This window comes from Anopheles moucheti, chromosome 3 (assembly GCF_943734755.1).
Source record: "Anopheles moucheti chromosome 3, idAnoMoucSN_F20_07, whole genome shotgun sequence".
In the NCBI taxonomy this organism is placed as follows: Eukaryota; Metazoa; Arthropoda; class Insecta; order Diptera; family Culicidae; genus Anopheles; species Anopheles moucheti.
In genome coordinates this window covers 49,887,747-49,899,023 of record NC_069141.1, presented here as the reverse complement: position 1 = coordinate 49,899,023, position 11,277 = coordinate 49,887,747, and the positions used below count along the sequence as shown (strand labels likewise).

At 44.5% G+C, this 11,277-nt stretch overlaps 1 protein-coding gene across 1 annotated transcript; it reads right to left on the bottom strand.

Annotated features, from left to right (window-relative positions):
- Nucleotides 1–814: 814 nt before the first annotated feature.
- LOC128302790 (uncharacterized) lies at nt 815–9,595 on the bottom strand. Its single transcript, XM_053039642.1, has 4 exons — nt 8,936–9,595; nt 8,770–8,883; nt 5,676–8,563; nt 815–1,061 (listed from the first exon to the last, which is right to left on the bottom strand). The coding sequence occupies exons 1-4, from the start codon at nt 9,593–9,595 to the stop codon at nt 815–817; spliced, it is 3,909 nt and encodes a 1,302-aa protein (XP_052895602.1).
- Between the last annotated feature and the right edge of the window lie 1,682 nt (nt 9,596–11,277).

Sequence of the window (11,277 nt, the reverse complement as noted above, 5' to 3'; positions counted from 1 at the left end):
CGTTATTACGAAAACATAGTGAATAGTGTTAAGAATTGTTAATGTGTTTTTTAAGGTTTTATTTTACTTTTAAGAAATTTTCCTGTTTCTTGGATATTTTTTTAGTTTTTCTGTAAAAGTTTTTAAATAGTTCGTCTACATTCTTCAAAAAAGAAAGACATTTTATAAACTGTTCTGCATCGTATAAAATTAAGTAAACACACAAATGCTCTGATAACAAATGATTTTTTTGTATTTAAAAAGCTAATATAGTTTTCAAATTTATACACCCTTTTGTGGCTTTGTAATTTTTGTTTTTAAAAGTAAAAAGTGATAACATGTGTTAATGGTACTCTATGATGATGCGTAAACAATTCGTTTTAGATTTACAAATCGTAACAATAGTAAAAAAAGGAATGGGAAGGCAGCAGACTCGACTCTTTCGACTTTCTACTCCCATGATCGCGATGTGCTGTAATGTGTGTGGAGATATCTGGTTGAAAGACGGGACTACATCAAAAGACACTTGAACGGAACAGATGCAGTAGATGCCGGAGCAAGCGCAGGCTTTAGAGGAGAGCAACGCTATGAAAGCCAGAATGACAATGACGAAGTGCCTCCGCCATCCTTGGACGAAGTCATCAGCGCCGTCAAGCAGTTGAAATGTAATAAGTCAGCTGGCAGTGATGGACTGGTGGCAGAACTGTTCAAGATGGGGCCGGAGAGGCTTGCCGTTATCATGCATAGGCTGATTCTAAGGATTTGGGACCAGGAAGAACTACCGGACGAATGGAAACTGGGTGTCATACACCCAGTCTACAAAAAGGGCGACAGATTAGACTATGCTAACTTCCGAGCCATCACAGTCCTTAATGCCGCCTATAAGATCCTGTCCCGCATATTTTTCTGCAGACTTGCGCCCCTTGCTACAGATTTCGTCGGAAACTACCAGGCTGGGTTTGTTAGAGGCAAATCGACCACCGACCAAATCTTTACTCTTCGGCAGATCCTCCAGAAGTGCCAAGAGTATCAGATCCCTACACACCACCTGTTTAATGACTTCAATGCGGTCTACAATAATACTATAAATCGGAACGAGCAACAACACCTGGTACGGCTATGGAGGGCCATTATGGACGAGCTGCAGTGCAAGTTGAGGGTGTCGATCATGTAGTCGGAATCGTACGAATCACACCGAAGTCTGAGGCCAGGGGACGGACTCTTCTGTTTGCTGTTTAACATCGCTCTGCAAGGTGTCCTGTGAAGTCTGGGCTTCGACATCCGAGGTACGATTTTCACCCGATCTCCGCAATTCCTAGGTTTCGCGGATGATATCGACATCATCGGACGGACATCTGCGGCGGTGTGCGAGGCGTACTCCCGACTGAAACGTGAGGCCGATAGGATTGGATTGAGGATCAATGCGACGAAGACAAAGTACTTGCTTGCCGGGGGCTCTGATCGTGATAGAACCTGACTCGGAAGTAGAGTATCAGTTGACGGTGACGATCTCGAGGTGGTAGAGGAGTTCGTCTACCTTGGCACGATCGTAACTTCGGACAACAACGTAAGCAGCGTAATTCGAAGGCGCATTGTTCAGGGAAATCGTGCCTACTATGGGCTCCATAAACTCCTGCGATCTACAAGATTCCAACAAGACTTGATATGTCCGGTAGTCCTCTATGGTCATGAGTCTTGGACGATATGGGCGGTGGACGTCAACGCTCTTGCCATTTTCGAGCGGTGGGTGTTACGGACTATCTTTGGCGGTATTTGTGAGCAAGGCGTGTGGTGAAGGAGAATGAAATACAAGCTGACTGAGCAGAGCAGACATCCTGACGGTGGCGAAGGCCGGAAATATACGTTGGCTGGGGCACGTGATGAGGATGCCAGACTCGTGCCCTACCAGGAAGGTGCTCGCCTTTCCGCACGAGGCGCATAGAGGCGCAGCGAGTTTGTTGGCTTGATCACGTGAAGGGATCAAGAGGTCCTGCCTGTTAGAGATCGGGTATAGCCAAGGGTGAAGGAGAGCAGCCATAGACCGAGCTTCCAGGACACAGATTGGTGATCTGGCCATGACTGTGAGCGGGCCAAGAAGAAGAACAAGAACCATTGTACCCAAATACTCGCTACCCAAAATTATTGGACTATTTAACCGTTAGCCTTCAGGGCTAACGTTAGGCAACAATAACCATTATTTTATTGGGACGCATCTACCCATGGCTATCATATGTCTAAGAGTCTTGCAGTACTGCATGACATAAACGTGAGCTAATAAAATAAAATTATATAGTATCAAGTGTTTTTCCTACCGCACCTCATAATAAACTTGCGTCGATCGCTACCATTAAGATATTTCTCTTACCAAAGCTAATGAAACGCAACTGCATTTGCACATCATTAGCTATTGTGCATGGGTGAAAAGTTGTTAACCCGAATGTCATTGTCACGTGTCCTACCGCTGGAAGGCATTACAATGCCCCATGAGGAAGATTGCCATCCGCTACGGAGAAGAGAAACGAAAACGCTTTATTATTATTCGTTTCATTAGTCGTTGTATAGTGACGTCAGTCTTTACTAGGCAATTCGAAGAAGCATCACCCAATCAAAGAAAGTAACTCCTGAACGAAGGCTTCTTACGATAATGAATTTCACGTCAACTCTCATTCTGCTTCCCGTGCTTGTGGATGTATTATTTTCGTTTGAAGTCAACGTAGCGAAATTTACGTAAGTTTATCAAGTTCCATATAGCTATTGTTGTTAGTTTCACACAAATGATAGGAAACCTTGCGGAAAAAGGCCAAGGAAAGTGTTGTGGAAGGGCGAGGCGGTGGTTTCGGCCTGGTTCAAAAGTTACAACAAATGCAGTTGTGGGCTTTGGCGGAACCATATAAGAACCGGGGAGCGAACACGCAACCGAAATAGCAGTATTTGGCAACCGGAAGGAGAAAGTTTCGCTTTCCGTCAATGCACCCGTGTATTGTTCCATTTTTGCTGTCCAGTGGTATTTGTGTAAGAAGTAGGGAAATATTACGTGTAACCTTTAACAAACCAGTCATTCGCTAAAAAGACGCTTCGCTTTTACAGTTGCACAGTTTAGAATGGGAAAACTTTGTTTGATTATTTATTTAGATACAGAATTGCGTAATTCAACTTGATGGAGGGATTTGTCACATAGCTGTTTGCAAACGACATCAGTGCGATATGGAACAGATACACGAGTAAAATGAAGAAAAAAATGAATTGTATAAAGCAAAGAGATGTCTTGATCAAGGCTTGCTCACAGCCCTTGCTGCTGTACAACAAGGTTTAAATCGTGCAGTGCAACAGTGATCCTACTTGACTCTTCACAGGTGGCATCGTTGCCGAATGGAGGCGCCCAGTAGCTCACAATAGATGTGTAGCTGTAGTGGGAAAATCGCTTAGGGAAAGGGCAATGTGTACGAAAGCTGTTATGACAAGAGCGATGAATTGAATTGTACCTTTTTTGTTCCACCGTAAAATTCCGGATTCGTGGGTAATACGTCACCATAACTATCGTGCAGCGCTCGAAGCGCATCAACAGGTGAGTTTGGTTGAACGTTGAACGTCTTGGAGCGTCTCGAAAGCGACACAACAATAGCTCAATTGTGTTGTCGCTTGCAGCAAACGAATCGTTTTCATTGCCGTGTAACTGTTTTTTGCTTTCTAGCCGTTTGCGTTACACGCTTACGGGTTTGTTCGTACTGTGTTTCCCGTTCCATCGGCATTGATTTTCCGAAAGGAGCTTACCACTGCTGGGCAATAACATGTTTTCGACAAATCACTGGCAAATGGGAAAACCACGATACTGGTTTTGCATCTGCTGTTGTCATTAAAATGAACCTGCACAAAGGGGGTTTGGTTTCGCAATGCTTGTATGTATGATTTTTGTAGAAATGAGCGACTGGAGGTTTTGAGAAAGTTTAGATTTCGTCATGAATGCAGTTGCATTTAGAATATCGGGAGAGGTTAATGTTAGTTCATTAAAAAGGTTTCAACAGGTGCTGAAGCATTGAAATGACATTAAGAAACATTTGAATACTTCATTATTTGTTTGTTTTTTTTATTAAATCTTTATTATTTATATTTAATTGATTCGGTTATTTATGTCTTTCTTATATTTTTATTAATAATATTTAATTGATTTGGTTATTTACTTATTTTGTAATAATTTGTTTACTTATTTGTATATTTTGAACATACAAACAATAAGTTTGGTTTCACATAGACTGTTCAATAGCTCGAATTTCGGATCGCGAAACCACGTCTGAGCCCAATGAGTGCTTGTCGAAGAGTCCTCTTTATTAATCCTTTTTATGATTTTTCGTTTGTCACTAATACTATTAGCTGCTATAATTCATGCCATAATTCCCAATTGGCAAATCCTAAACATCCCGACCACCATAAAAATCTTACTTTTATCTACTTCTATAAGTTCATTGATTAATATTCATGCAAGTTCAATTATCTTCTGTTCTGCTTATTTCACTAGTTCATGCAATTATCTTAAATTTTCTGCATCTTAACTGTTGCTCTCGATTTCCTTTTTGCCTGCTTCAATTGGTACAATACATATTTTTGTTGCAGGTCTTTTTACATGATCTGATTGAGCCGTTCGTAATGATACTACTCGCACTACATTATCCTTTCCGGGATGTACATTTGTAATTCTAGCTAACGGCCATTTTGATGGCGCCACGTTATCTTCCCGGACTATTACCATCATTCCTGGTTTAAGCTCTGTAGCAATCCCATTCCACTTTGTCCTCGCATTCAGTTGTTGCAAATACTCCTTATGCCATCGGTTCCAGAAATGTTGAGCGCGTTGTTGCGTGGCTCGCCAATGATTCAAACGATTTTCTGGGACGTCCTTCATGTCGAGGTTTGGTAGCTGCTGCATGTTTGATCCAGTTAAGAAGTGCCCTGGGGTTAGCGCTTCTAGGTCCGCAGGATCGTCGGACATCGGCGTGATCGGTCGCGAATTCAAACATCCCTCTATTTCAGTCAGCAAAGTCGTCATGTCCTCGTACGTCAGCGATGTGTCTCCAAGTACACGTTTAAGATGAAGCTTCATTGAACGTACCGCTGCTTCCCACAGTCCACCGAAATGCGGAGCACGAGGAGGAATAAATCGCCAGGTGATACGACTCGAGCTGCTCCACTCTTGTACCGAATTCTGAAATTGAGACGACTGTAATAGTTTATAAAGGGCGTTTAACTCGTTTGCGGCACCCTTAAAATTGGTTCCGTTGTCCGAATGCATCTCCGACACTAGTCCTCTCCTCGCGACAAATCTCCTTAAAGCCGCTAAGAATGCTTCTGTGCTGAGGTTTGAAACCAACTCTAGATGTACCGCCTTGGTGACGAAACATACAAAAACTGCGATGAAGGCCTTAATTGGTGCTGCCTTCCGATGACTTCCTTTGATGAAGACAGGCCCACAATAGTCCACACCAGATATTGAAAAAGGTCGAGCCTTCATGACCCTTTCTGCTGGTAATTGTGCCATTGGTTGAACAACACTCGATGGCTTGGCCTTGAAGCATATCACACACTCACGGCACACCTTCCTAATAGTCGTTCTCGCGCCAAGCACCCAAAAACGTTGACGAAGTACGATGGCTGTTAACTGCGGTGCTGCATGCAGTAACTTTCGATGATAGTGTTGCACTAACAGTTCTGATAGCTGATGCGTCTTCGGGATAACTATCGGATGTTTCGTCCAGTCGCTCAATGATGAATTATCCAGCCTCCCCTTCACTCGTACTAAACCATGGTCGTCCAGATAAGTGGCAAGCGTTGATAATGGTGACTTTCCAGGTACTCGATCACCCTTTCGCAACTGCTTTATCTCTTCCGAAAATACTTCCACTTGAGCCAACCGACTTATGCGAATTTCAGCATTTAATATCTCCTCCGTTGACAGACTCGTAGAAAGCTGCTTTCGTTTCGATTTCATCGCCGTCCCAAATCTCATACAATATGCTACAACTCGACATAGAGTAGTGTACGACGATATTCGCTTGAACAAATGTTCACTAAACATTTTCTTCTTTTCTGACGACTCAGTTGATGCACTGGCTGCAGCTCGCTCCTCTTCAATCGCTATTGTAACTATCTCCGGTGATGCTCCTGTCTCAGGTGGGTCCGGCCAATTTTCTTCATTTAGTGCCAACCATTCTGGCCCCGACCACCACAGCGAGTTCTTGCAGAAATCATCTGGATCACAACCTCGTGACACGAGGTCAGCTGGATTCTGCAACCCAGGCACATGTCGCCAAACGCAATGCTTTGTCAGGGTCTGGATCTTAGCTACTCTATTGGCCACAAACGTCTTCCAGGTATGCGGGGACCCATTTATCCAGTGCCAAGTGGTCATCGAATCCGTCCAGATGAAACATGGTGCTTCTTGCAGCTGTGCATTACGAATGAACTGATACAACCGACTCGCCAAAAGTGCTCCGCACAACTCCAACCTCGCGATCACCAGTTTTTTCGATAACGGTGCCACCTTCGACTTTGATATGATCAAACTGATATTGAATCCTTTCGTAACTGAGCCGCTTCGAATGTAGACACACGCACCGTAGCCTCGCTCGGAAGCATCACAAAAAATGTGATATTGCCAATTGGTGCCCAACTTCGGGTACCGTGGAACGACAATGCCATCCAACAGGTTCAACTTGCCGGAGAATACACTGTACTCTGATTGGATCTTCTCTGGTAGTTCTGCATCCCACGACCACGTTCTTCCATTAGGCTCCTTCAGTGTCCATAGGGTTTGCATCAGTAGTTTCCCTTTCATCTTGATCGGATCTAAAAATCCAAGAGGATCATACATCTTGGCCAGGTTGCTCAGCACGTTCCGTTTCGTAATCGGCTTGGATGTATCTATAACCGGTACCCGAATGCTGAAGACATCGAGGTTTGGCTTCCACACCAGTCCTAACGTGCCAACACCTGCTCCTTCAATATTCACTTCTTCGCTCACAGCTAGGTCTTCTTTCGGAACATCTTTCAAGGCATTTGCCGCATTCGAAGCCCATTTTCGAATTCTGAAGCCAGCGCTACCAAACATCTCAACCAGCTGACTCCGAATCTGTTGAACTTCTTCTTCTGTATCAGCACCACTAAGAAGATCGTCGACGTAAAAGTCGTTGTACCAACACATAGCCTTCGGATGGCTTTCTTCGTGATCTTCGAATATTTTCCGCAATGTTCGAATGGCCAAATAAGGAGCGCAGGCCGTTCCGTACGTTATGGTGTTCAATTGGAAAGTTGAGACGTTTTCCGACCCTTCTTTGCGCCAGAGGATGCATTGTAGATTTCTGTCTGCCGGTGACACTAGAACCTGCCTGTACATTTTTTCCACATCGGCAACAACCCCTATTCTTCTCATCCTAAAACGAAGAAGAATTGATACAATATCATCTTGTAGCTGCGGACCGTTAAGAAGGATGTCATTCAATGATGTTCCCGTGCTGGTCTTATGCGAGGCATCAAATACCACGCGGCACTTTGTAGTTGTGCTCGCTTGTTTCAACACCGCATGATGAGGTAGATAATAACGACTTCCCTCCATATGCTCCTTCTCAGCGGATGAAACTTCGGTCATGTGACCCAGTCGAAGGTATTCTTCCATGAACTCGCTATATTGCTCCTTGAGTCTGTTGTCTCGTGCCAAACGCCTTTCTATTGATGCAAATCGTTTTACGGCACCTTGCATGGAATCACCTAGCCTTTCCTCGTACTGAGGTATCTTGGGGAGTTCGACTACATAACGTCCAGTTTTCTCTCGTGTGGTCGTGTGTAGATACCACTGTTCCATAGCTTCCTGTTCGCTGGACTGAACTCTTTCCTCCGGTATGTTTTCGAGCATTACTAGTTGTTCCATGGCTGCATTTAGATTTTCTTCCGATAATACGCAATTAGCTAGTGTAACCGAAGACTCGATGGAACCCTTACATACTTCACGTCCACTAATTATCCAGCCAAGTTTCGTTTCTAAAAGCATGGGTAGATGTGGTGCCAATCTTAGTTGTCCTTGTTGTAACAACTCTCCGAATATTTCTGCACCAATCAGTAGGTCTATCTTCTCTGGCTGGTTGAACCCTGGATCTGCTAGCGGCAAGTCTTCTGGAATTTTCCACCCTTTGATATCGATGTATTGCGCTGGGAATCTCGCCGTAACCTTCGGAAGCACCAAACACTCCAAACACGCTGCATACGATGAGTTACGAGATTTAACGTCTACCGACACCAAGGTTTCCACGTTGAACACTGCCGCTCCAACACCAGAAAGTGGTCTCTGCACCCGCCTTTTCTTCAGCCTTAACTGTTGTGCCACTGCTTCCGAGATGAAGTTACACTGCGAACCTTGGTCGAGCAGTGCTCTTACAGGAACTTCTACTCCCCAGGAGTTACTAATTAGTACTTGCACTGTAGACAGCCACACCATACTTTTCTTGGTATCACCTCGGGCCATGGCATTGATCATGGTGACTTGCTCCTTGCCCCTTGTCAATCGACCTTCTTGATGGATACCGTGGCTATTACTGTTCAGCTGTGATTCCGATGGTTTTCTGCACATTAAAACGTGATGTCGTCCCTTGCAAATCTTGCATCTTTCTCTGCTTCTGCAAAACCGAGCACGATGGTTTCCCTTTAAACAGTTGAAGCACAAGGTGTCCGATGCTATAACTCGCTGTCGCTCATCTAGAGACATTTCCTCGAACTTCGAACAACTTGCCAAGGGGTGATTTTCGCTACATAGTGAACACCTAGCCATATTTTCTCCTCGAGCTTCTGCCGTACATGCCATTGCGACCGCTTGTGAACCTCTCGGCTGACTGATACGCCCAAGTGCCTTTCCAGATAGTTTACCTGGAAGACTAGAAGACACATTATTAGAAGTTGCACTTTTCGTATTACTTGCCGATTTCGTGGTGATAACTCTGATACTATGACTCGAAACGTTGTTGAACATCTTCGTCTGCTTCTCGAGGAATTCTATCATCATCTTGTACTTGTCTTCCGTCGCATCGGCTGACGCCCTCTCCCACTCCAGCAACTGCTGCTTATCCAGCTTCAGCATGGTCAATGCAACCAGTGGTGTATCCCAGTGAGTGATTGGTTCCTTAAGACGTTCCATTCCTCTAACCAGACGCTTGATCTCGTTAACAACACGCGTAAGCTCTGATACGCTATCCGACGTCATCGGCTCCAGGTGCACTAACGCCTTGAAGTACTCTCGCCTGGTCACCTTGGAATTATCATAGCGATCTGTTAGGGCCTTCCATGTGCTGGCATAATTGCCGTCGATCAACTGCACATGGTCAAACTGCTGCGCTGCTTCTCCCTTCAGTGACGCTAACAAATACTGGAGCTTTAACACGTCAGACAAATCGGCGACATCATGCACCATCGATGTAAACCTGTCTTTGTAAGTGAGCCATTGCGTTATTTCACCACTGAATGTCGGTAATTCCATCTTTGGCAATCTCACTCGCGACGCTCCGTGTAAAGTTTGCGACAAGGTACTGTTCCCACCGAATCGGACACTCGTGTCCAGACGTGTAATATTCTCCTCGGCCATTTTGTTGTTCAAAAACCCCTTCACTTGGTAGTACTGCTGGTAGAATAACTCACGATCAATTCGCAATTGCTCCGAATCACAATCATCATTCTCGACCAGAAGCCTATCTCGAGCCACTTCAAACGCCAACTTTGCATCTTCTAAACCTTGTAACCGTGTCTCTATTTCTACACTATGCACTAATGCATCGTACTTCGTGATGAAATTAACGAAACCTTGTATAATACTCGCTCGATCGTTGTAAGTACGCGTTAGCTGTTGCAGAATCTTTTTTTTCCTTGGTCGCCATTTTATTTTTTACAATTTGCGCGCCTTCTAGCAGCGATGGTGTGATGTCGTAAAAATGACGCTATCGGCACTCACTAGCGATCTCCTTATTGAGTTACACCTTACTGAGTTACCCGTGCCGCGCGGTAAACTAACACTGATGTCCAACTGCTTAGCAACACTATTGGCACCTGCTAAAAACGAGTAGCTCACGCGAGTTACGCTACGTACACTGATTACCGACGCTATCACTCAGCACGATAGTAGATGTAACTAGTTGAAAGTTCAACGGTCGATCTTAGTGGCGTCACCTTGGTCATTCACCCGATCGTGATCCTCCACTGTTGCACTTACGATTCCATGACGGTTCGAACCGATAAAATTACACGAACCTCACTTTGCAGACCGTGGATAGCGCACAGAATGTTCCAATACGATGCGATACGATCAACCTTTACACACCAACACACTGCCAACTTACACGAAAAACTAGCCCAAGCACGATAGCGTCGCTGGCACGCACTCAATCACACTGTCCACGTTATTGTGTGTCCCGCAGAATTTCGATTACTTATCTGTGACACACGATTCCGTATGGTAGCGAGCAATAACCGCAGTTAACACTTTCACCTAAACTGCTCAAACACGAAATACTCAGGCCAAATATTCTTGGCGCCTATAGTGTAACTCGCTCGCGAGACGCCTTCGACAGTACTGCCATATCCAACTTTCGGCTACAGACGTTCGCGAAACTTTCCGAAATAACCACTCTTACAAATTCACTACAATTCTTCAATATCAAATGATCCGGTTCGAAGGACCATGTTCAATAGCTCGAATTTCGGATCGCGAAACCACGTCTGAGCCCAATGAGTGCTTGTCGAAGAGTCCTCTTTATTAATCCTTTTTATGATTTTTCGTTTGTCACTAATACTATTAGCTGCTATAATTCATGCCATAATTCCCAATTGGCAAATCCTAAACATAGACCTTGTCCCTTCTATTAATTTTTTTTTGTTTCGTTAGAACGCCCTCGTCGTATCGAATTATTTTTCCACTTAACCAGATAGTCAGTCCTTGCTACGGGGGATTGGTCCGGATGGGATTTTGGCCCGGTCCCTTCGTGTGAAGACCGGCTCCGCTACCATCATGCCACCAGGCCGCTCTGACTTGTACAAACTTAATTGAAAAAGAAATCATAGATATGCCTGGAAAGAGTGTAAGCATCCAGACCCTTCATCTTAACATACTGATTAATCAAATTGTAGTCATTGCGGGAAAAATTCTATTTAGATTCTCTACACCGAGTTAATTCTCCTGTGCTTATCACGTGCTAGAATCGCTTCGAGGTTTCGATCTATTGTAGGTGTTCTCTAAACCATTCACGATCGAAAGCTGAGTGCCATCGTCTGCAA